Source organism: Procambarus clarkii, chromosome 2, assembly GCF_040958095.1.
Source record: "Procambarus clarkii isolate CNS0578487 chromosome 2, FALCON_Pclarkii_2.0, whole genome shotgun sequence".
Taxonomy (NCBI): domain Eukaryota; kingdom Metazoa; phylum Arthropoda; class Malacostraca; order Decapoda; family Cambaridae; genus Procambarus; species Procambarus clarkii.
Window position 1 is genome coordinate 30105118 of NC_091151.1, and position 26852 is coordinate 30131969.

Consider the following 26852-nt stretch of genomic DNA (forward strand, 5'->3'; position numbering starts at 1 on the left):
CTACCTTACCTAACTTAACCTGCTTAACCTAACTTACCTACCCTACCTAACTTAACCTGCTTAACCTAACTTATCTTACCTAACTTAATCTGCTTAACCTAACTTACATAACTTAACCTAACCTAACCTGCTTAACCTAACTTACCTTACCTTTACCTATCTTACCTAACTTAACCTAACTTACCTACCTTACATAACCTAACCTGCTTAACCTAACTTACCTTACCTTACCTATCTTACCTATCTTACCTAACTTAATCTTACATTCCCAAACTGATGTATCCTAACTTATCTAGTCCAACCAGATAATGATCTAACTTACATAATTATTCCTGCTTGTCTTTTGTGTTTCGTCAATCATTGTCTCATATTCATTTACTCATTTCAAGGGTTAATTTCTCAAATGGACATTTTTGCATTTCAAGTGTTATTTGTTTAAGATTGGGTGTTTAACCATTTCAAAGGATTTTTGTTATATATGGGAATTTACTCGTTTCAAGGGTTAATTTCTCATATGGTCATTTTTGCAGATCAAGGGTTATTTGTTAAAGTTCATCAAGTTGCTCATAAGTTGTATTTATTATGTTTGTTATCATTTATTCTTATTCCCCAACCCCTTAACCTAACCTCTTGTAATCTTAGTGTATTTAGTAGGTTCTATCATATGTTCTTATTCCCCAACCCTTTAACCTAACCTTTCAGATGTAGTTTATTGTGTTTTAGACGTATTTGTTGAATATATTATCCTTTTCATAACCTTTCAGATGCAGTTTTGTTTCTTCTTTGTATATTTTTACCCAAACCCACCATCCCGCTTAACCTTCTTTTCTTCTTTTACTTTGTTTTCACATATAAGTTCATTCTTTATCTTAGTAATAATAAAATTACAGGAGTAAAGAGTCAGATCTACTAAGACTTGAAATTGAGAAAAAACAAGAGAGCAAGGGAGTGAGAGAATGAAAAGAGAAAAAGAGTAAGAGAGAGGGGGAGGAAGAGCATGGGAGCACTAAGACTTGAATTTGAGAAAAAGAAAAACTAAGTGAATGAGAGTGAGGGTGAGAGAGTGGGAGCATTAAGACTTGAATTTGAGAAACAAGAGAGCATTTGAGCAAATGAGTGAGAGAGAGGGGGAGGAAGAGAGAGAATAAGGGAGAGAGATAGAAAAGCGGGGTTAGAAGGAGTAGGAGAAACAAAGTAAAAGAAGGAAAGAAGGTTAAGTGGGATGGTGGGTTTGGGTAAAAATATACAAAGGAGAAACAAAACTACATCTGAAAGGTTATGAAAAGGATAATATATTCAACAAATACGTCAAAAACACAATAAACTACATCTGAAAGGTTAGGTTAAAGGGTTGGGGAATAAGAACATATGATAGAACCTACTAAATACACTAAGATTACAAGAGGTTAGGTTAAGGGATTTGGGAATAAGAATAAATGATAACAAACATAATAAATACAACTTATGAGCAACTTGATGAACTTTAACAAATAACCCTTGATCTGCAAAAATGACCATTTGAGAAATTAACCCTTGAAACGAGTAAATTCCCATATATAACAAAAATCCTTTGAAATGGTTAAACACCCAATCTTAAACAAATAACACTTGAAATGCAAAAATGTTCATTTGAGAAATTAACCATTGAAATGAGTAAATGAATATGAGACAATGATTGACGAAACACAAAAGACAAGCAGGAATAATTATGTAAGTTAGATCATTGTCTGGTTGGACTAGATAAGTTAGGATACATCAGTTTGGAAATGTAAGATTAAGTTAGGTGAGTTAGGTAAGATAGGTAAGGTAAGGTAAGTTAGGTTAAGCAGGTTAAGTTATGTAAGTTAGGTTAAGTTAGGTAAGATAGGTAAAGGTAAGGTAAGTTAGGTTAAGCAGGTTAGGTTAGGTTAAGTTATGTAAGTTAGGTTAAGCAGATTAAGTTAGGTAAGGTAAGGTAAGGTAAGTTAGGTTAAGCAGGTTAAGTTAGGAAGGGTAGGTAAGTTAGGTTAAGCAGGTTAAGTTAGGTAAGGTAGGTAAGTTAGGTTAAGCAGGATAAGTTAGGTTAAGTTAGGTAAGATAGGTAAGGTACTTTACCTAACCTAACCTTACCTATCTTACCTAACTTAACCTGTATAACCTAACCTGCTTATCCTAACTTACCTTACATATCTTACCTAACTTACCTAACTTAACCTAACCTATCCTGCTAAACCTAACTTACCTACATTACCTAACTTAACCTGCTTAACCTAACTTTACCTATCCTAACTTAACTTACCTTACCTTACCTATCTTACCTAACTTACCTGACTCAACCTAACTTATCCTGCTTAACCTAACTTACCTACCTTACCTAACTTAACCTGCTTAACCTTACTTACCTACCCTACCTAACTTAACCTGCTTAACCTAACTTACCTTACCTAACTTAATCTGCTTAACCTAACTTACATAACTTAACCTAACCTAACCTGCTTAACCTAACTTACCTTACCTTTACCTATCTTACCAAACTTAACCTAACTTACCTACCTTACATAACTTAACCTGCTTAACCTAACTTACCTTACCTTACCTATCTTACCTAACTTAATCTTACATTCCCAAACTGATGTATCCTAACTTATCTAGTCCAACCAGACAATGATCTAACTTACATAATTATTCCTGCTTGTCTTTTGTGTTTCGTCAATCATTGTCTCATATTCATTTACTCATTTCAAGGGTTAATTTCTCAAATGGACATTTTTGCATTTCAAGTGTTATTTGTTTAAGATTGGGTGTTTAACCATTTCAAAGGATTTTTGTTATATATGGGAATTTACTCGTTTCAAGGATTAATTTCTCAAATGGTCATTTTTGCAGATCAAGGGTTATTTGTTAAAGTTCATCAAGTTGCTCATAAGTTGTATTTATTATGTTTGTTATCATTTATTCTTATTCCCAAACCCCTTAACCTAACCTCTTGTAATCTTAGTGTATTTAGTAGGTTCTATCATATGTTCTTATTCCCCAACCCTTTAACCTAACCTTTCAGATGTAGTTTATTGTGTTTTTGACGTATTTGTTGAATATATTATCCTTTTCATAACCTTTCAGATGTAGTTTTGTTTCTCCTTTGTATATTTTTACCCAAACCCACCATCCCACTTAACCTTCTTTCCTTCTTTTACTTTGTTTCTCCTACTCCTTCTAACCCCTCTTTTCTATCTCTCTCCCTTATTCTCTCTCTTCCTCCCCCTCTCTCTCACTCATTTGCTCAAACGCTCTCTTGTTTCTCCAATTCAAGTCTTAATGCTCCCACTCTCTCACCCTCACTCTCATTCACTTAATTTTTCTTTTTCTCAAATTCAAGTCTTAGTGCTCCCATGCACTTCCTCCCCCTCTCTCTTACTCTTTTTCCTCTTTTCATGCTCTCACTCCCTTGCTCTCATGTTTTTTCTCAATTTCAAGTCTTAGTAGATCTGATTCTTTACTATTGTAATTTTATTATTACTAAGATAAAGAATGAACTTATATGTGAAAACAAAGTAAAAGAAGGAAAGAAGGTTAAGTGGGATGGTGGGTTTGGGTAAAAATATACAAAGGAGAAACAAAAATACATCTGAAAGGTTATGAAATGGATAATATATTCAACAAATACGTCAAAAACACAATAAACTACATCTGAAAGGTTAGGTTAAAGGGTTGGGGAATAAGAACATATGATAGAACCTACTAAATACACTAAGATTACAAGAGGTTAGGTTAAGGGGTTGGGGAATAAGAATAAATGATAACAAACATAATAAATACAACTTATGAGCAACTTGATGAACTTTAACATATAACCCTTGATCTGCAAAAATGACCATTTGAGAAATTAACCCTTGAAACAAGTAAATTCCCATATATAACAAAAATCCTTTGAAATGGTTAAACACCCAATCTTAAACAAATAACACTTGAAATGCAAAAATGTCCATTTGAGAAATTAACCCTTGAAATGAGTAAATGAATATGAGACAATGATTGACGAAACACAAAAGACAAGCAGGAATAATTATGTGAGTTAGATCATTGTCTGGTTGGACTAGATAAGTTAGGATACATCAGTTTGGGAATGTAAGATTAAGTTAGGTAAGATAGGTAAGATAGGTAAGGTAAGGTAAGTTAGGTTAAGCAGGTTAAGTTATGTAAGGTAGGTAAGTTAGGTTAAGTTAGGTAAGATAGGTAAAGGTAAGGTAAGTTACTTTAAGCAGGTTAGGTTAGGTTAAGTTATGTAAGTTAGGTTAAACAGATTAAGTTAGGTAAGGTAAGTTAGGTTAAGCAGGTTAAGTTAGGTAGGGTAGGTAAGTTAGGTTAAGCAGGTTAAGTTAGGTAAGGTAGGTAAGTTAGGTTAAGCAGGATAAGTTAGGTTAAGTCAGGTAAGTTAGGTAAGATAGGTTAGGTAAGGTAAGTTAAGTTAGGATAGGTAAAGTTAGGTTAAGCAGGTTAAGTTAGATAATGTAGGTAAGTTAGGTTAAGCAGGATAGGTTAGGTTAAGTTAGGTAAGTTAGGTAAGATAGGTAAGGTAAGTTAGGATAAGCAGGTTAGGTTACACAGGTTAAGTTAGGTAAGTTAGGTAAGATAGGTAAGGTTAGGTTAGGTAAAGTTAGGTTAAGCAGGTTAAGTTAGGTAAATGTAGGCAAGTTAGGTTAAGCAGGATAGGTTAGGTTAGGTTAGGTAAAGTTAGGTTAGGCAGGTTAAGTTAGGTAAATGTAGGCAAGTTAGGTTAAGCAGGATAAGTTAGGTTAAGTAAGTTAGGTATGATAGGTAAGGTAAGGTAAGTTTTGTTAGGATAGGTAAAGTTAGGTTATGCAGGTTAAGTTAGGTAAGATAGGTAAAGGTAAGGTAAGTTAAGTTAGGATAGGTAAAGTTAGGTTTAGGAACGTTACGTTAATTAAGTAACATTGGGTGGAGAGGATAGGTTACGTAGGTTTGAACAGTGTAGTTCAGAGAATAGTTTTAGGGTAAAGTGACTAAGAAAATATATTTTAACAGAAGTGCAGGTTTGGTATGAAAAGGTGAACTAGTTACATTTTGGAGAAAAATTTTATGACTGAATATCTCTTAAAGAATAACATGATGGAAGAAGGAGAGTTTTTTTGATGAACGAAGGCGTCTTAGAGAACAACTTTTTGGAGAACGAAGGCGAATTAGAGATCACTTTGATGACTGAGAATAACTTTGATCAACGAAGATGGATTGGAAAGTTTCTCTAATGAACGAAGGTGACTTAGAGATTAACTTTTATGATTTAGAGAACATCTTTGATGTCTTATAGAACAACATTGATGTCTTAGAGAACAACTTTGATGACTCTGAGAATAACTTTTATGTCTTAGAGAATAACTTTGATGAGCAAGATTAACTTTAGATGTCTCTGAGAATAACTTTTATTACATAGAAATTAACTTTAATGAACAAAAGTGAGTTAGAGAATACCTTTTGATGACTCCGAGAATAACTTTGATGAACAAAGATGTTTTGGAAAGTTTCTCTGAAGAACGAAGGTGACTCTGAGAATAACTTTTGTTAGCTCTTAGAATAACTTTGATGACTTTGAGAATGTCTTTGAGAACATGAGTAGTATTTTGTTAGCTCAGAGAATAACTTTTTATGTCTTAGAGAAGAACATTGATGGCTTAGAGAGAATATCTTTGATGAAAGATGATGTCTTAGATTAACTTTGACGTCTCTTGGAATAACTTTGATGACTTTGAGAACAAGTTTGATAGCTCTGAGAATGACTTTTATGCCTCTGAGATTAACTTTAATGAACGAAGATGTCTTAGAAAGTTTCTCTGACGATCGAAAGGTTACTTAGAGAATAACTTTTATGTCTCTGAGAATAACTTTCATGTCTCTGAGAATAACTTTTATGTCTCTGAGGATAGCTTTTACGCCTCTGAGAATTACTTTGATATCTTAAAGGATGTCTTTGATGTCTCAAAGGATGTCTTTGAGTGCAACTTTGATGAACGAGAGTGAGTTAGAGATTACCTTTGTTAACTCTGATATTAACTTTGATGAACTAGAAAATACTTTTTGATGACATCGAGAATAATTTTGTTAGCTCTGAGAATAACTTTGATAGCTCAGAATAACTTTTATGCCTCTGAGATTAATTTTAATGAACGAAGATGTCTTAGAAAGTTTCTCTGATGAACAAAAGGTTACTTAGAGAATAACATTTTGATGACTGAGATTAACTTTTAGTTAAGGAAAAAGACAAATATGATGAGGGAGACTATTTTTTGTGCTCCCCAAAGTATAATGTCAGTTAAGAACAGCGATGAAAGATATCTTTGGTTATTTTTTCTTACTTGACGAAAACATAATTTTAGTTAGGAACAATGATGATGAATATGACTTTTTCTGTTGATTGATGGATAATTTTAGTTATGAAATGACAATGAAACATGAAGAACATGGTTATTTTCTGATGACTAGGGAATAAGTTTAGTTATGAACAGTATTGGAAACGTTTACTTTGACTATTTTTTGCGAAGAGAAAGATTATTTTAGTTAAGAACAGTGATGGTAAGATTCCTTTGACTATTTTTTGGTTGATTGGATAATAAGTTTAGTTGAAAAATGAGGAAAGTGACTATGTTTTAGTTGATTGGCGAAATATTTTTAGTTAAGAAGTTACAAGAAAGGTTTGTCTTTGTAAATTTGGAACTGAATAAAGTGTAGATTCGTTTAAGAACGGGGTTGGTAGAACTATTAAGTTGACTACGAGAATTACTTTGACATAGTTTTGCAAATAAAAACTGGGTGACTAAAATTGTTGAGGGAACTGTATTGCAGTATAATATTATTTGACAAAGAACTAGTTAGTGAATGGAAGAAACAAATTAGTTTAAAGAAACAAAGAACATAACAAAAATTGAGGTTAAGTAGGGGAATGAACACAGTGAACATACGGTGAACACAGAAAACATGTAAGAAAAAGTTGATGAATAGAGTGAACATGCAGGGAATATGAACTTATAGAGAATATGAAGACATGATAAGGAGCATAGGGAATACAAAGAATGAACACTGAACATGTGAAGAACAAGCTAAGAACATTGAGAACATGAATATTGAGTATAAAAGTTATACAGAGAACATATGATGTACATGAAAATATGACAAAGAACATAGTGAACATATGGGGAAAATGGTAGAAAAAATTTGAACTGAGCATGCTGTGAACATTTGTAGAACATGGAATGAACACAGAAAACATGGACAAAATGTGAAGAACACAGCTGAATATAGAGAAAATATGCAAATACAGTATGATGATTATTGAAGGTTTGGATACGTTGGGGATGAAAGATAATTACACAGGTTGGGGTTTTGTGACTAATCTGATAAAGAGTTAGGCTGGAGAGGGACTTGATCGGATATATTTATGTTCGATGATCTAAGACAGAGGAAATGGAGCTTGGCTAATGTCCAGATTAATTTTACTACGTTAGAAAATAAGGTGATCTTAAATCTCAGGGTGATTTAGTTGGAAAATAAAGAACTTGTACAAAATGAACTAAGCTGGGGGACAAGAGTTGAAACTTGATAACTGAACTAGTTTTTATTTACTATGTCTGAAAATGTAGTTGGGTGTTTAAATCTCAGGGGGATTTGGACTGACAGTAATGAATTTACAGGAGTGAACTTGGACAGAGGACAAGAGCTAGAGTTTTATAATTGTTTACATCATATTTACTATGTCTGAAATACAGAGGGTAAAAATTTCAGGGAAATTGATGGGTTATTTACAAATATACGAGAGAGAACTAAGGTGGGGGACGAGAGCTAGAGCTCGATAACTGTTTTGATCTTATTTACGGTGTCTGAAATACAGAGGGTAAAAATTTCAGGGAAATTGATGGGTTATTTACAAATATACGAGAGAGAACTAAGGTGGGGGACGAGAGCTGGAGCTCGATAACTGTTTTGATCTTATTCACGGTGTCTGAAATACAGAGGGTAAAAATTTCAGGGGAATTGATGGGTTATTTACAAATATACGAGAGAGAACTAAGGTGGGGACGAGAGCTGGAACTCAGTAACTGACTTGATCTTATTTACTAACTTTGAAGTATGTCTGCTTTAAATTTCGGGGAAAATTGATCTGTTACTAACGATCTTGTACAAATGAACTAAGCTGGGGGACAAGAGCTAGAGTTTGATAATTGTTTGGATTTACTAAACTACGTCTGAAATACAGAGGGTAGAAATTTCAGGGAATTTGATAGGATAATACCGAAGACACGAGAGGGAAGTAAGGCGGGGGATGAGAGCTGGAGCTCAGTAACTGACTTGATCTTATTTACTGTGTCTTAAATACAGAGGGTAAAAATTTCAGGGAATTTGACTAGGTTGACGAAGATGTGCGAGGGAACTAAGGTGGAGGATAAGAGCTGGAGCTCGGTAACTAAATTACTGTATTGAACTACGTTTGAAATATGATTATTTTTAAATTTTAGAGGGATTGCACTGTTAGTATTCATTATACGACAGGGGACTAAGGCGGGGGATAGGAGCTGGAGCTCGATAACAAAATTATTGTATTTTAATACGTTTGAAATAGCTGTGTTTCAAATCTCGAAGAAAATGATTGGATACTAAAGAAGATGTATTAGTAAAACAAAGGTGGGAACGTGAGCTAGTCCCTGACTTTGTTTATATATGTAAAACTGAATAGTTTAATGAAAAGGAACTATGAATGAACAATATGAAGGAGAGGGACGGTCCAGATATTATGTAGAAGATAAGATAAGATAAGATAAGAGGTAACCTGTTGTTACGAACCCGGATCCAACGTCCGAGCCTGGAGCAGTGACAAACACGCCATCTGTGGGTCAGCTCCCGAAACCCCCGCCAAACGAACGACGACACCTAGTGAGGACAGCGTGTACTGGCCTCGAGGACCAGTTTCCAGTCTGGTTCAGCGCTCAACACCGCCGCTCCTGACCTCTGGTGAGGTGGTGCTCCGACGACAGCGCCATCTAGGGAGTGGATATGTCGGGCGTTTGTATCTGAGCCTGTGAGTGTGGTGTATTAGTGTCCCGGTTATTAATGACGTGTCTGCTTACAGAGCCAACCTGGGACCACTGTGTTGAAGGTGTAGTCAGTCTACCCGAGGCAGCCAGTCTCCATACAGTGAAGTTTGCTGCAGCTGTCGTGACGTCGTCCCCCCGGAAGAACACTGTGGTGTGTTAAGCCTGCCAGTGGAGTGGCAGTGGAAGGATTTACCCGGGACCGACGGTTGGAGACGATAATCCACTGGGGTATTGAGGACAGGAGGGTGATTGGTGATATCACACGAGACTCCTGTCTAGGGCGTACCCCTTTTATCGTTCGTGGAGTGGCCGTACCAGCCTTGGTGGCTCAGTACCTGCCAGCAGACCTGCTGGACGTGTGGTTGACGGCCTCCACGACGGTGCCCCCAGTGGACCTGTGTTGTGGCTGACCTGTGGCCAGGGTAGGCTCGGCGTTCTCAGAGGACACGTCTTGAGGCCACGAAGAAAGCACCGCGGACTCAGCACCTAGCTTCGAGGATCCATAGTCTCCAGTAGAAGACTACAGTGTTGATCCCCTTTGTAAAGTGTTAATACCCCTCCCCCTTGTGTACGTTTTACTTTTATATATTTAAATGGTGATGGTTATATTATATTATATTAAGTTCTTACCTTTCTTTCCCTACTCCCTTTAAGTTACTTGCGTCACGGATCGCATCCCTTGATAGCCTCTACTGGCTTGGGGCCGGATATATATCTTCCTCTAACTACATCAGAGTAAGAACCCCGTTGCGTCCCGAGAGGGCCGTAACATAATTGGCATCCCCAGCGGGATCCGTCCCCTTGTTAAGTATGTTTGACAGGGGTGGTGAAGTGGCGTAATCCCTGTATATAATTCCCCCTGTGTGACGATTGTGACGTTATACGTCCTGTGCGGTGCTCAGTGACTAAGTGCGATATTGTGAAGTGCGGTGCTCGCTGTGATTAAGCGATTAAGTGCAATATTGAGTAGTGCGGTGCTCAGTGATTCAGTGCAATACTGTAGAGCGGAGAGTTCGCTGTGATTCAGTGCAATATTGGGTAGTGCGGTGCCCGAAGTAATTACGTGCAATATTGGCAAGTGCAGTGTTTGGTGCGATAAAGGGCCATATTGACGTAGAACAGTGCTCGGTGCGTTAAGTGCTAACGTGTAAGCGGTGTGTTAAGTGCTAGTTGAGTGTTCCATCTGTGACAATGGCAGAAAAAGCTACCATCGATGATCTGGACGATGTTCAGGCTTTTCTGAACAGAGAGGACTGTCTTGCCAGATTAAAGTATCTGAGCAAACCGGAACTTGTACTAGTGAGCGCCTATCTGGAGATAAAGATCCGTGCCAGTGATTCTCGTGTGGAGATCTTGTCCAAGGTTCACCGGCACCTGAAGGCAGAAGAGAAACAGGAAGGCGAGACTCCTAGTACAAGGGAAGGTGAGGAAATAGCTTCCACAGAAAAGGAAGATAAGGGCAGTGACATTGACAGTGATGCAGGTGAACTTAATATCAGCTTCCTAACTGTCAAGATGCGCGCCTTGGAAATTAATCGCGAGATAGAGTGGAAGAAGTTAGAAGTAGAACGAGAATTAAAAGATAAAGAAGTGGAGATGAAAAATAAAGAAATGGAGATGAAAGAAAAAGAATTGGCGATGAGGCGTTTAGAATTAGAAAGAGAAGAAAGAAGAGAAGAAAGAGAAAGAGAGAGAGAAGAACGAGTAAGAGAAGAAAAAGAAAGACAGAGACAACATGAACTAGAAGTATTACGATTAGGCGTTGGACAGAGACAAACTGGAGTAAGCGGTTTCGATCCGGTAAGGAATATCAAAATGGTCCCCAAATTCAACGAGAGGGAAGTCTCGAAGTTCTTTGCAGCCTTCGAGAAAGTCGCTGCCTCTTTGGAGTGGCCAAGGGAGAATTGGGCCATCATGATACAGTCAGTCTTGACTGGGAAGGCCCAAATCGCCTACTCTACGTTATCCCTTGACGACTCCAGCGATTACGACAAGGTGAAGAAAGTAGTGCTCATGGCGTACCAATTGGTACCTGAGGCATATAGGCAAAAGTTCAGAAACCTGAAGAAGACCTCAGAGCACACTTTCACAGAGTTCGCCACGATCAAGGAGCGACTTTTTCAAGAATGGTGTGCCTCTCGGAAGGTGGAGACCAAGGAAGACCTCGAACAGCTGATTCTGCTCGAAGACTTCAAGGATTGTTTGTCTGGAGACCTCAAGACATACTTAGAAGAGCAGCAGGTGGAGACCTTGAGTGCAGCAGCCACCATGGCTGAAGAGTATATCCTGACTCATAGGCCGTCTGCTAAGTACGTCCCGAGGAATTACCAGCGCCGGTTTGACAGACCTCACGACGAAGAAGAAGAAAGACCCGTCCCACGAAGCGCTAAGAAGACGCCCCCAAGTAGCCCTCGAAGAACAAGTCCTAGTAGTCCGAAACACCGTAGTCCGAGGAGGAACATGGTGTGCTGGACTTGTGGGCAGAAGGGACACATAGCTGCTAGGTGCCGAAGCAGAAGAGGTGGCAGCGCACGAAGGGAGGTGATGTTGATGAGCTGTGTTATATCACCAGTAGGAAACCAGTCTACGACGACGCAGGAAGGACCAAGTTTGTTGGCCCCTCACACTTCAACCGGGTATGTAACGAGTGATCATACTGGTAGATCAATTGTAGTGCTCAGAGATAGTGGAGCAGCCCAGTCCCTGATCGTGAAGAGCTCGTTACCCGAGGGAGTAAGTGTGGATGGGAGACCAGAGGTTATCCTGGTTGGGTTTCCTAGGACGCAGTACATCGCCCCCTTAGTGCCAGTACATCTTGACTCGCCTTATTTCAGCGGCACATGTGAGTTGGCAGTAGTCGATACCCTCCCTGTGGCTGGGATTGACGTGGTACTAGCCAACGACTTGGTGACAGATTGGAGCATCAATCTTCCCAAGGTTGCGGACGAGTCTACCGGAACAGCAAAGTCTGAGGTGTCTACAGGCAATGGTAATGTCCAGGTAAAGACAGACCCAGATGTAACTATGTTTAATTTGTCCTCTCGCCTACAGATTGAGAACGATCTAGCAGTGTCTCCTGATTCTCTCGACGAGGAACATGAAGTTAAGAAGGCAGAGGTACCTGAGCAAGAAGAGAGGCCTTGTGTGCGGGCACCCACGGATATCAACGAGTCTGGAGCGAAGGCGGATGTGTGCTTGCGGTATGGCAAGTTACAGCATGTAGTGAACCAGCCAGAGATTCCCCAGACGTCAGAGGTAGGTGCAGTGTGTTCAAAAGGTCTAGTGCCCTCTTCGGTCCAAGCCAGGCGTGTGGATGTGGCCGGCTATGGACATGACTGGCTCGGGAAGCTTATCCCTCAATTGGCCTCATGTTTCTTAGCGATATTTTGTTTGATTCTCGTTTGTGCTCTCAGTGAGGACCGGTGGACGACCCGACGGATGATGGCTCCCGTGAACATCGAGAAGAGGTCCCTGGGATTAGAGATTTGCACTGCAAGTGTTGTAGTTGAAGAAGGGACCTGGAAGCTGATAGTAGATACAGGAGGTACGACAGATGATAAAATGAGTGACTGTTTCCGACAGGTTGGCACCCCCCGCGTGACAGCTGAGCCTCAACACAGCGTTATGCGGAACGTTGGTCGACCTGACGGTGGCAGAGTGAATGCCATCTGCGACATACAAACAGCCCCGTTGAGACTAGGAGTGGACCTAGTAGGGTATGCCGTAAGTATTGACTTACCCACTGTCGCGATCACTCTGAATTATCTGACCCCTGTATTCCAGGTTCCTGTCTCCCTGAAGGACCACCGGATCGGTACTAGAAATACCGTCTGTGGTCAGCCATCATCGGTGCCACGACATAGGAAAGTGTCGAGTCACCCCAGATCGTGTCGAAACCAATCCGTACTCGAGAGATGTGAGATGACGCCCCTGCTTGCCATCGCAGAGGAGGTGTGGAAGATTACGTCAGGCAGATCATTGCCTTCCATTTTCAAGCTCCCTTTGTGCCAGAGTTTCTCGGTAAAAAAGTTCTGTGGACAAGACAGCCTCATCACTCCAGTTCATAGTATAAGTAAGTCCATTTGGAGTTGTGTCGCCCTGCTAATTTGGTTTGTGTTTTTTATAGAACCCCAAACCAAATTCTTTTTGGTGGGGAGGTGTTACGAACCCGGATCCAACGTCCGAGCCTGGAGCAGTGACAAACACGCCATCTGTGGGTCAGCTCCCGAAACCCCCGCCAAACGAACGACGACACCTAGTGAGGACAGCGTGTACTGGCCTCGAGGACCAGTTTCCAGTCTGGTTCAGCGCTCAACACCGCCGCTCCTGACCTCTGGTGAGGTGGTGCTCCGACGACAGCGCCATCTAGGGAGTGGATATGTCGGGCGTTTGTATCTGAGCCTGTGAGTGTGGTGTATTAGTGTCCCGGTTATTAATGACGTGTCTGCTTACAGAGCCAACCTGGGACCACTGTGTTGAAGGTGTAGTCAGTCTACCCGAGGCAGCCAGTCTCCATACAGTGAAGTTTGCTGCAGCTGTCGTGACGTCGTCCCCCCGGAAGAACACTGTGGTGTGTTAAGCCTGCCAGTGGAGTGGCAGTGGAAGGATTTACCCGGGACCGACGGTTGGAGACGATAATCCACTGGGGTATTGAGGACAGGAGGGTGATTGGTGATATCACACGAGACTCCTGTCTAGGGCGTACCCCTTTTATCGTTCGTGGAGTGGCCGTACCAGCCTTGGTGGCTCAGTACCTGCCAGCAGACCTGCTGGACGTGTGGTTGACGGCCTCCACGACGGTGCCCCCAGTGGACCTGTGTTGGGGCTGACCTGTGGCCAGGGTAGGCTCGGCGTTCTCAGAGGACACGTCTTGAGGCCACGAAGAAAGCACCGCGGACTCAGCACCTAGCTTCGAGGATCCATAGTCTCCAGTAGAAGACTACAGTGTTGATCCCCTTTGTAAAGTGTTAATACCCCTCCCCCTTGTGTACGTTTTACTTTTATATATTTAAATGGTGATGGTTATATTATATTATATTAAGTTCTTACCTTTCTTTCCCTACTCCCTTTAAGTTACTTGCGTCACGGATCGCATCCCTTGATAGCCTCTACTGGCTTGGGGCCGGATATATATCTTCCTCTAACTACATCAGAGTAAGAACCCCGTTGCGTCCCGAGAGGGCCGTAACACCTGTATGCGACATTTGGCTGACGGTCTAAAGTAAACACAGGTGGGCCACAGATTGTGAGGTAAGGGGGGGAGGGAGGGGGTGTAAGGTATGAGCGGGAGATGTAGTGAAATGATTCAGATATATAGCAATATACTAGTTTCTAAGTAAGAAACAAATAAGAACTCTTAACAAAACTCGTATGACATTATTTCATGATAAGAACTTTAACAAACTTCTAAAGTCTCGGAAATTATTTTCATCATAAGAACTTTAACAAACTCGTATGACATTATTTCATTATAAGAACTTTAACAACTTCTAAAATCTGTGACTGACAAAATTTACCTGAAAACCTTGGCTCATAAACACGAATTTGAATTTCTCCCATAAGAACTTTAACAAACTTGTACGAACTTATTTTCATCATAAGAACTTTTAACAAACTTCTATAATCTCAGAAATTACTCACTCATAAGAAATCCTTAATCCCAAATCTGTGACTCCCCAAATTCACCTGAAACCCCCCCAGCGCTACACACGATATTTGACCTGAAAACCCTCAAGCGCTACACACGATTTTGGACCTGAAAAAAAAATCGTCTGTGGCGCTTACCCCCTACTACTGCTGGTAAGGTGGGGTCCCACAGGGCTCTGTACTCGGTCCTATCTTGTTTCTCATATATGTAAATGATCTCCTGGAGGGTATAGTTTCATTTCTCTCAATGTTTGCGGACGATGCCAAAATTATGAGAAGGATTAAGACAGAAGAGGACTGTTTGAGGCTTGAAGAAGACCTAGACAAACTGCAGGAATGGTCGAACAAGTGGTTGTTAGAGTTTAACCCAACCAAATGTAATATAATGAAGATAGGTGCAGGGAGCAGGAGGCCAAATACAAGGTATTATCTGGGAGAGGAAATTCTTCAGGAGTCAGAGAAAGAAAAAGACTTGGGAGTTGATATCACGCCAGACCTGTCTTCTGCAGCACATATCAAGAGGATAACATCAGCGGCATATGCAAGGCTGGCCAACATACGAACGGCATTCAGAAATTTGTGTAAAGAATCATTCAGAACTTTGTATACTACATATGTCAGGCCAATCCTGGAGTATGCAGCCCCAGCATGGAGTCCATATCTAGTCAAGGATAAGACTAAACTGGAAAAGGTTCAAAGATTTGCCACCAGACTAGTACCCGAGCTGAGAGGTATGAGCTACGAGGAGAGACTACGGGAATTAAACCTCACTTCGCTGGAAGACAGAAGAGTTAGGGGGGACATGATCACCACATTCAAGATTCTCAAGGGAATTGATAGGGTAGATAAAGACAGGCTATTTAACACTAGGGGCACAGGCACAAGGGGACACAGGTGGAAACTGTGCGCCCAAATGAGCCACAGAGATATTAGAAAGAACTTTTTTAGTGTCAGAGTGGTTGACAAATGGAATGCATTAGGAAATGATGTGGTGGAGGCTGACTCCATACACAGTTTCAAGTGTAGATATGATAAAACCCAATAGGCTCAGGAATCTGTACACCTGTTGATTGACGGTTGAGAGGCGGGACCAAAGAGCCAGAGCTCAACCCCCGCAAGCACAACTTGGTGAGTACAACTAGGTGAGTACACACACACACACACACACACACACACACACACACACACACACACACACACACACACACACACACACACACACACACACACATACACACATACACACACACACACACACACACACACACACACACACACACACACACACACACACACACACACACACACACACACACACACACACACACACACACACACACACACAGTAGGGAAATCTGGGGCATCATAGAAATCGGCTATGAGGCCCCAGTAGGAATGAGCTACCACAGCGTACTGGCGTTTGAGTATCTGGTTGAGGAAGGGTTATTGAACTCGAGGGGTACTGAAAACAAAAGGCTGGCATTCAAAAAGGGAAACTATGAGGGGTTAAGAAAATTCCTAACAGATCTAACATGGGAAACAGAGCTCAGGGAAAAGACGGCCCAGGACATGATGGACTTCATCATGCACAAGTGCAAGGAAGCAGCAAACAAGTTTTTCCCAGTCCAAAAGGAAAACATTGAAATGAAGATGAGAAACCCATGGTTTAATCAGAGATGTAGGCTAGCAAAGCAGCAAAGTAATAGGGCAAGGAGAAACTATAGGAATAACAGGACACTTGAGAGCAGAGAATGATACCAGAGTGCCAGGAATGAATATGTCAGGATGAGAAGAGAGGCAGAAAGACAATACGAAAATGACATCGCAAGCAAGGCAAAGACTCAACCCAAGTTGCTGCATAGTCACATCCGGAGAAAAACAACAGTAAAGGAACAGGTAATGATTATAAGGATAGGGGCAGAAGGATTCACTACAAACGACAAGAAAGTGTGTGAGGAACTGAATAAGAAATTCCAGGAGGTCTTCACCATAGAGCAAGGAGAGATTCCAGAGATAAGAGAGGGAATAGTTAACCAGGAACCACTAGAAGAGTTTGAGATTACCAGTGGGGAAGTAAAGAAGTGTTTACTAGAGTTGGATGTGACAAAGGCTATAGACCTATCTTGAGGTTATCTTGAGATGATTTCGGGGCTTTAGTGTCCCCGCGGCCTGGTCCTCGACCAGGCCTCCACCCCCAGGAAGCAGCCCGTGACAGCTGACTAACACCCAGGTACCTATTTACTGCTAGGTAACAGGGGCATTCAGGGTGAAAGAAACTTTGCCCATTTGTTTCTGCTTCGTGCGGGAATCGAACCCGCGCCACAGAATTACGAGTCCTGCGCGCTATCCACCAGGCTTCGAGGCCCCTCAGGCCCTACCTAGATGGCCCTACCTAGATGGAATCTCCCCTTGGATACTAAGGGAAGGAGCAGAAGCACTGTGCCTGCCACTTTCCATAGTGTATAACAAATCACTGGAAACAGGGGAACTGCCAGAAATTTGAAAGGCAGCTAATGTAGTTCCAATATACAAGAAAGGGGATAGGCAGGAGGCACTGAACCAGTGTCCTTACCTGCATACCATGCAAGCTGATGGAGAAGATTTTGCGAAGTAAGCTAGTGGAACATCTGGAGCGAAAGAACTTTGTTACACAGCATCAACATGGGTTCAGGGATGGCAAATTCTGCCTCACAGGGCTAATTGACCAGGCAACAAAAATCAGGCAAGAAAGAGAGGGGTGGGCAGACTGAATATTTTTGGATTGTCAAAAAGCCTTTGATACAGAACCACACAAGAGGCTAGTGAGAAAGCTGTACATGTAGGCTGGAGTGAAAGGGAAGGTACTCCGTTGGATACGGGAGTACCTAAGTAACAGACAACGAGTCACTGTGAGGAGTGAGGTGAGCACTAACGGCGTGAAGGATTGGCGTGACGTCACAAGTGGAGTCCCGCAGGGGTCGGTCCATGGACCGATACTGTTTCTGATATATGTAAATGATCTCCCAGAGGGTATAGAATCGTTTCTCTCAATGTTTGCTGATGATGCAAAAATTATGAGGAGGATTGAAACAGAGGATGATAGGAGGAGGCTACAGGACGACCTAGACAGACTGAATGAATGGTACAACAAATGGCTGTTAAAGTTTAACCCGAGTAAATGCAAAGTAATGAAACTAGGCGGTGGAAACGGGAGGCCAGACACAAGATACAGAATTGGAGATGAAGTACTTAATGAAACGGAAAGAGAGAAAGATCTAGGAATTGATATCACACCAAACCTGTCTCCTGAAGCCCACATAAAAAGATTTACGTCTGCGGCATATGCAAAGATGGCCAACATCAGAACAGCCTCCAGAAACCTGTGTAAGGAATCGTTTAGAATCTTGTACACCACATACGTAAGACCAATCCTGGAGTATGCGGCCCCAGCATTGAGCCCGCACCTTGTCAAGCACAAGACGAAGCTGGAAAAAGTTCAGAGGTATGCCACTAGACTGGTCCAGGAACTAAGAGGCATGAGTTACGAGGAAAGACTGCGGGAAATGCACCTTACGACACTGGATGACAAAAGAGTGAGGGGAGACATGATCACTACCTACAAAATCCTCAGGGGAATTGACAGGGTAGACAAGGATTAACTATTCAACATTGGCAGAACGCGAACAAGGGGACACAGGTGGAAACTGAGCACCCAAATGTGCCACAGGGACGTTAGAAAGAACTTTTTCAGTGTCAGAGTAGTTAACAGGTGGAATGCATTAGGCAGAGATGTGGTGGAGGCTGACTCCATGCACAGATTTAAATGTAGATATGATAGAGCCCAGTAGCCTCAGGAATCTGTACACCTGTTGATTGACGGTTGAGAGGCGGGACCAAAGAGCCAGAGCTCAACACCCGCAAGCGCAACTAGGTAAGTACAAGTACACACACACACGCACACACTGAGGTATGTGGGCCTCGCAGTTGAGCGGACAGCGCTGTGGGGTCGTAGTCCTAATGGCCCAGGGTTCGATTCCCGGCAGAGACAGAAGCAAATAGGCAGAGTTTCTTACACCCTGATGCCTCTGTTCACAAATGTTACGGTCACAAATATTTACTAGCAGTAAATAGGTATCTGGGATTAGACAGCTGTTACGGGTGGCTTCCTGGGGATGTGTGTGTGTGTACTCACCTAGTTGTGCTTGCGGGGGTTGAGCTCTGGCTCTTTGGTCCCGCCTCTCAACCGTCAATCAACAGGAGTACAGGTTCCTGAGGTTATTGGGCTCTATCATATCTACACTTGAAACTGTGTATGGAGTCAGCCTCCACCACATCACTTCCTAATGCATTCCATTTGTCAACCACTCTGACACTAAAAAAGTTCTTTCTAATATCTCTGTGGCTCATTTGGGCACTCGGTTTAGACCCGTGTCCCCCTTGTGCGTGTGCCCCTTTGTTTTAAATAGCCCTTCTTTATCAACCCTGTCGATTCCCTTGAGAATCTTGAATGTGGTGATCATGTCCCCCCTAACTCTTCTGTCTTCCATCGAAGTGAGGTTTAATTCCCGTAGTCTCTCCTCGTAGCTCATACCTCTCAGCTCGGGTACTAGTCTGGTGGCAAACCTTTGAACCTTTTCCAGTTTAGTATTATGCTTGACTAGATATGGACTCCATGATGGAGCCGCATACTCCAGGATTGGTCTGACATATGTGGTATATAATGTTCTGAAAGATTCCTTACACAAATTTCTAAAGGCCGTTCTTATGTTAGCCAACCTGGCATATGGTGCTGATGTTATCCTCTTGACACACAGAGATCACACTAACGTGATGCATCAAATGAACAAATCCACAAGGGCCGTGACGAGGATTCGAACCTGCGTCCAGGAGCATCCCAGACACTGCCTTAATCGACTGAGCTACGACAGGGTAAAAGGATCCAGTATGTTCAGTAGAACATCGGTTTCAACCCTTTTTACCCTGTCGAAGCTCAGTCGATTAAGGCAGTGTCTGGGATGCTCCTGGACGCAGGTTCGAATCCTCGTCACGGCCCTTGTGGATTTGTTCATTTGATGCATCACGTTAGTGTGATCTCTGTGTGTGTTGATGTAAGGGCGAAGAGTGAGAACGGCCTATTGACATAGCTCGGGTGCAGGGGGGGTTGTGTAAAAGCCTGGTTTGTGCCTCGGAGAGGCTACGGGATCCAGTAAGTTCAGTAGAACTTCGGTTTCAACCCTTTTACCCTGTCGTAGCTCAATCGATTAAGGCAGTGTCTGGGATGCTCCTGGACGCAGGTTCGAATCCTCGTCACGGCCCTTGTGGATTTGTTCATTTGATGCATCACGTTAGTGTGATCTCTGTGTGTGTTGATGTAAGGGCGAAGAGTGAGAACGGCCTATTGACATAGCTCGGGTGCAGGGGGGGTTGTGTAAAAGCCTGGTTTGTGCCTCGGAGAGGCTACGGGATCCAGTAAGTTCAGTAGAACTTCGGTTTCAACCCTTTTACCCTGTCGTAGCTCAATCGATTAAGGCAGTGTCTGGGATGCTCCTGGACGCAGGTTCGAATCCTCGTCACGGCCCTTGTGGATTTGTTTATCCTCTTGATATGAGCTTCAGGGGACAGGTCTGGCGTGATATCAACCCCCAGGTCTTTCTCTCTCTCTGACTCTTGAAATATTTCATCTCCCAAATGATACCTTGTATCTGGTCTCCTGCTTCCTACCCTTATCTTCATTACATTACATTTGCTTGGGTTAAACTCTAACAGCCATTTGTTCGACCATTCCTGCAGCTTGTCCAGGTCTTCTTGAAGCCTCAAGCTGTCCTCCTCAGTCTTAAACCTTCCCATAATTTTGGCGTCGTCAGCAAACATTGAGAGGAATGAGTCTATACCCTCTGGGAGATCATTTACGTATATCAGAAACAGGATAGGTCCAAGTACAGAGCCCTGTGGGACTCCACTGGTGACTTCACGCCATTCTGAGGTCTCACCCCTCACTGTAACTCTCTGCTTCCTATTGCTTAGGTACTCCCTTGTCCACTGGAGCGCCCTTCCAGTTACTCCTGTCTGTTTCTCCAGCTTATGCATCAACCTTTTATGGGGTACTGTGTCAAAGGCATTCCGACAGTCCAAAAAAATGCAGTCCGCCCATCCTTCTCTTTCTTGCTTAATCTTTGTCACCTGATCATAGAATTCTATCAAGCCTGTAAGGCAAGATTTACCCTCCCTGAACCCATGTTGATGGGTTGTCATGAAGTCTCTTCTCTCCAGATGTGTTACTAGGTTTTTTCTCACAATATTCTCCATCACTTTGCATGGTATACAAGTTAAGTACACTGGCCTGTAGTTCAGTGTCTCTTGTCTGTCACCCTTTTTGTACAGTGGGACTACATTAGCCTTCTTCCATATTTTTGGTAGGTCTCCCGTTTCCAGTGACCTACTATACACTATGGAGAGTGGCAAGCAAAGTGCTCCTGCACACTCTTTCAATACCCATGGTGAGATTCCGTCCGGCCCAACAGCTTTTTTCACATCCAGCTCCAATAGATGCGTCTTGACCTCATCTCTTGTAATTTCAAACCTATCCAAGGTCACCTGGTTTGCTGCCACCTCTCCTAGCGCTGTGACATCTCCCTGTTCTATTGTAAAGACCTCCTGGAACCTTTTGTTGAGTTCTTCATACACCTCTTTGTCATTCTCTGTGTACCTGTCCTCGCCCACCCTAAGTTTCATCACCTGTTCCTTCACTGTTGTCTTCCTCCTGATGTGACTGTGTAGTAGCTTTGGTTCGGTCTTGGCTTTATAAGCTATATCATTTTCATACCTTTTCTCAACAGCTCTTCACACTCTAACATACTCGTTCCTGGTTCTCTGGTATCTCTCTCTACTTTCTGGTGTTCTGTTATTACGGAAGTGCCTCCATGCCCTTTTGTTCAGCTCACCCTGTTCAGCTGCTTTCATACATTCCCTATTAAACCACGGATTCTTCCTTTGCTTCTCTGTTTTTTCCTGTCTGGCTGGGATAAACCTGCTTACAGCCTCCTGACATTTTGGGTGACATAGTCCATCATGTCTTGTACGGATTGGTTCCGAGTTCTGTGTCCCAATGTATATCCCAAAGGAATTTATTCATCTCCTCATAGTTTCCCTTTCGGTACTCCAGCCTTTTGTTTCCCAGTTATTTTTGGGGGTGATTATTCCTAGCTCTACCAGGTACTCAAAGCTCAATACACTATGATCACTCATTCCCAAGGGGGCTTCCAACTTAACTTCCCTTATATCCGACTTATTTAGGGTAAATATCAGATCAAGCAAGACTGGTTCATCCCCTCCTCTCATTCTTGTCGGTCCCTTGCCGTGTTGACTTTGAAAGTTTCTTGTTGCCACATCCAGCAGCTTAGGTCTCCATGTGTCTGGGCCTCTATGTGGGTCTCTGTTCCCCCAATCTATCTTCCCATGGTTGAAGTCTCCCATGATTAGTAGTCTGGATCCGTTCCTGCTAGCCACAGAAACTGCTCTCTCTATTATATTGATGGTGGCCAAGTTGTTTCTATCATATTCCTGTCTGGGTCTTCTGTCAATCGGTGTGCGTTTATATATGACTACTACTATAATGTATGTATGTGTGTGTGTGTGTGTGTGTGTGTGTGTGTGTGTGTGTGTGTGTGTGTGTGTGTGTGTGTGTGTGTGTGTGTGTGTGTGTGTGTGCGAGAGAGAAAGAGAGAGAGAGAGAGAGAGAGAGAGAGAGAGAGAGAGAGAGAGAGAGAGAGAGAGAGAGAGAGAGAGAGAGAGAGAGAGAGAGAGAGAGAGAGACAGAGAGAGAGAGAGTGTGTGAGAGAGAGAGAGAGAGTGTGAGAGAGAGAGAGAGAGAGAGAGAGAGAGAGAGAGAGAGAGAGAGAGAGAGAGAGAGAGAGAGAGAGAGAGAGAGAGAGAGAGAGAGAGAGAGAGAGAGAGAAAGAGAGAGAGAGAGAGAGAGAGAGAGAGAGAGAGAGAGAGAGAGAGAGAGAGAGAGAGAGAGAGAGAGAGAGAGAGAGAGAGAGAGAGAGAGAGAGAGAGAGAGAGAGAGAGAGAGAGAGACAGAGAGAGAGAGAGAGAGAGAGAGAGAGAGAGAGAGAGAGAGAGAGAGAGAGAGAGAGAGAGAGAGAGAGAGAGAGAGAGAGAGAGAGAGAGAGAGAGAGAGAGAGAGAGAGAGAGAAATGTATGTAGTAGAAATAACAGAAGCAAAATAAATTGGTTAGAAAGGCGGAGTCCAAGAGCTAATAGCTCGATTCTGCAGATACAAATAGTAAATACAAATACAAATAGTAATAACACACACATGGAGTATGGCTGGAGTATGCAGTTCCAGCCTGGAATCCATACCCAGTTAAACACAAGACAAAGTTAGGGAAGATTCAGAGGTATGCCACCAGACTTGTCCCATAATGGAGATGTATGAGCTACGAGGAAAGGCTACGGGAGCTAAACCTCACGTCCTTTGGAAGGCAGAAAAGTAAGGCGAGACATGATAACCACCTACAAAATTCTCGGGTATTAACAGGCTGAACAAAGACGGTGCCCAACCACCCTGATCATCGGAGGTCGAACAGTTGTTCTTAAGACCATACTCAAAATGCATTTTGGTGCCCAAGAAATATCCTTTAATACAATTACAAGTTTACTCTATACATTAAAATTTAACTTATGTAATACTTCTCATATTGTGTAGTTTTGTATAAAAAAATCAGCATTTAATATATATTCAGCATTCATTATTCTTCAAACTTTGCCTGTTATTGAACTTAGAATTTACGTGAGTAGTAATTGTGCAACCCGTTCTCGCAAATTCTTAAAGTCAATATTGACTTATTATCTACGTGCATAGGTGATATACTAAACATAATAGATACCCTTAAAAAGATTCATAGAAAACACCGACCTTACCTAACCTTGTTAGTATCTTAAGATAAACATCTTATTGCTTCGTAATTACAATTATTACTTAACCTATACCTATTATAGGTTAGGTAATAATTGTAATTACGAAGCAATAAGATGCTTATCTTAACATACTAAGTAGGTTAGGTAAGGTCGGTGTTTTCTATGAAGCTTTTCAAGGGAAACTATTATGTTAAGTATGTTACCTATGCACATATTTAATAAGTCAATATTGACTTATTAAATTTGCGAGAACGGGTTGAATTGTTTAGACATAACAAGAGGGACAACACTCACGAGAGCTCCTCATGTACTGCACAAGATGTCCGAAGTCTCCCACGTCATCAAACTTGGCCAGGTCCCCGTAGATGGACCGGCAGAACTGTCTCGCTTCTGGCCATTTCACCTGTGATGGTGAGGGAATAGACACTACTGATCCCTATGGTAAGGGTAGGAAAGTGGACACTACTGACCTGCACATCTGTGGTGGTGGGAAGTGGACGATACTGTCAAGGACACCTGTGGTGGTGATGGTGTATGAGAGCGCTAATGTGCTGGACACCTGTGGTGGTAGTGGGGGAGTGGACACTAATGACCAACACACTTTTAATTGGGATGGTGTGTGTGTGTTCACCTAGATGTGCTTGCAGGGTCCAGGTAGGCTCCTAGCCCCGCCTTCCGAACGTTCTTACGTTAATGCAATGACTCATTTCTCACGCTTTTATTGTGTTTACAATTAAAACTGTGAATCGAATTAACTTCAACGACTTTTACATCTAACCTGTTCCTCTTACTGACAGCTCTGACAATCAAAGTTCTTTCTAACGTCCCTGCGACTCATTTGCGTCTCTCAGTTTCCATGTATGACCCCTTGTTCTGCTGTTCTTAGCTTCGAATAATGCTGCTTTGTCTACCTTATCAATTTCCCTGAGAATCTTATGTGTTGTTGTTATATCCCCCCCCCCACCCCTAGCTCTCATTTCCTCCAGTGTAGTAAGATCCAGTTCTCTCAGTCTTTCCTCATAGCTTAAGCCCTTCAGCTTAGGAACGAGTCTTGTTGCATATCTCTGGACCTTTTCTAGTTTCTCCTTGTCCGTTTCCAGGCAAGGGTTCCATGCTGGGGATGCATATTCAAGTGCGGGTCTCACCTTCACTGTATATTGGGCCCGGAAATCCCCCTTTTCAGATTTCTGAAGGATACACTGATGTTGATCAGCATACTATATGCTGCTGTTATTATTCTGTTAACGTGGGCTTTTGGCCTCAGTTTGGGTTATGTCCACTCCTAGGTTTTTCTCCTCTTTTAATTGAATAACTTGTCTTTCCTTCATCATATAATGCTACACTGGCATTCGCACTCTTGTTCCAATCCTCATAACTTTGCATTTGGCTGGGGTTAAACTTCAGCAACCGTCTTTCAGACCACTCCTGGAATGTGCCCAAATCCGATTGCAATGCTTCACAATCTCTGTCCTAAATCTTCCCTTCAGTTTTGCATCTAAAAACATTGATATGAAGGAGCCAATTTCCCCAGGTCGTTGACATATATCAGAAACAGGATGGGCCATCGAACCGACCCTTGTTATACTCCACTCATAACTTCTCTCCACTCTGATGTTTCTGCACTCGCTGTAACGCTTTGCTTCCTTCCTGAGAGATGCACTCTTGTTCCCCTTAGGACTCTTCCCGATTCACCAGCCTGCTTCTCTAGTTTGTGTAGGAGTCTTTCGTGCCATATCAAATGCTTTCAGACAGTCGAGGAATATGCAGTCTGCCCATCCTTCTCTCTCTTGTTTAATTTCTGTCATGTTGTAGAACTCCAGGAAGTTTGTCAAGCAAGATTTACCTTCACTAAATCCATGCCGGTGCCTTCAGACAAAGTTTATCGGTTCTATACGTTCTGCTAGCCTGCTTCGGATCATTCTCTCTAGCAGTTTATAGGGGATACTTGTTAGTGATACGGGTCTGTACTTTAACGATTTCTGTCTTCCCCCTTTTTCTTGTAAATTGGCACCACGTAAGTCAATTTCCAGCAGTCAGGAAGTTCTCCCGTTTCTAGAGAAGAATTAAATATTATGGCAAGTGAGCTACACAATGCTTCAATTGTCTCTTTTAGTACCCAAGGCGATATTTTGTCTGGCTCCACAGTTTTTGTCATATCAAATTCCTGTAGTTACTTCTTTACCTCTTCTGGTGTCACTGCTATTTCAATGAGGCTTTCCTGCGGAGTAACCCGCTCGGTTTGGGCTCTAAGCTCAAGTAGCAAATCAGGTTCCAGCTTGAATACTTCCTGAAAGCTTTTTGTTAAGTTCCTCTCATACTTCCTTATCCTTTTCCGTGTGTCCTTCCTCGCTTTTTTCAAGTTTGATAACTTGATCATTCACAGTCATCTTCCTCCTGATATGGTTATGGAACAGTTATGGCTGGGACTTAGCCTTCTATGCGATGTCACTCTCATACTGTTTCTTTGCCTCTTTCCTAGTTTCTGTATATTCATTTCAAGCCTTTTTGTATGCATTGTGATTTCCTTTTGTTCTGTTTTCTCTATATTTCTTCCATGCCCTTTTGATCCTTCTGTTTGCTTCCAGACACTACTTGTTGAACCCATGCGCTCCCGCCTATTTGTTTTCACCCATTTCTGTTTGCAAAATCGAGCTTCAGCTCTTGAATCCCGCCTTCATAGTCGTTGGTTGTCTAATGCAATGACTCCTGCCATATTTCTCTGTCATATATCCTTTTAAAATTACGAATATAGTCCATTAATTCCTACAACTTGCTCATTTAGTTCATGTAATTTTTCCCACAATTTGTATTATTATAATCCTTTTGAGTACCCTGCAGGGGGATGCTTGTCAGTGATACTGGTCTGTAGTTTAGTGCCTCCTTTCTCATCATCGTCCTCATATATTGGTACGACATTCGCCATCTTCTAGCAGCTGGGTAAGACTTTATTCACAATTGTCTCAGTAAAGTCTTAAGCTTTAGGTATATTGAGAGCCTTACCTTGCGGTTACCTTGCGTTGATTTCAGGGATCAAGGTCCCCACGGCCTGGTCTCTGACCAGGCCTCCTAGTTGATGGTCTGGTCACCAGGTTGTTGGACGCGGTTGTTCGCAGCCTTATATATGGATCCCAGCCTGGTTGATCAGGTATCCTTTGAAGGTGTTTGTCGAGTTCTCATTCAGCCCATGTAGCTTATTTTATCAGCCACAGTGAAATACTATTGGTGCCATAG

At 42.2% G+C, this 26852-nt stretch overlaps 1 protein-coding gene across 1 annotated transcript in view; it reads right to left on the reverse strand.

Moving 5' to 3' along the window:
• Positions 1 to 26852, reverse strand: part of LOC123762369 (uncharacterized) — a 131788-nt gene that overhangs the window by 22103 nt on the left and 82833 nt on the right. The window contains exon 7 of the mRNA XM_069324033.1: positions 23916 to 24024. Coding sequence (XP_069180134.1) covers positions 23916 to 24024 — 109 coding nt within the window. The remainder of the gene's footprint in view (positions 1 to 23915; positions 24025 to 26852) is intronic.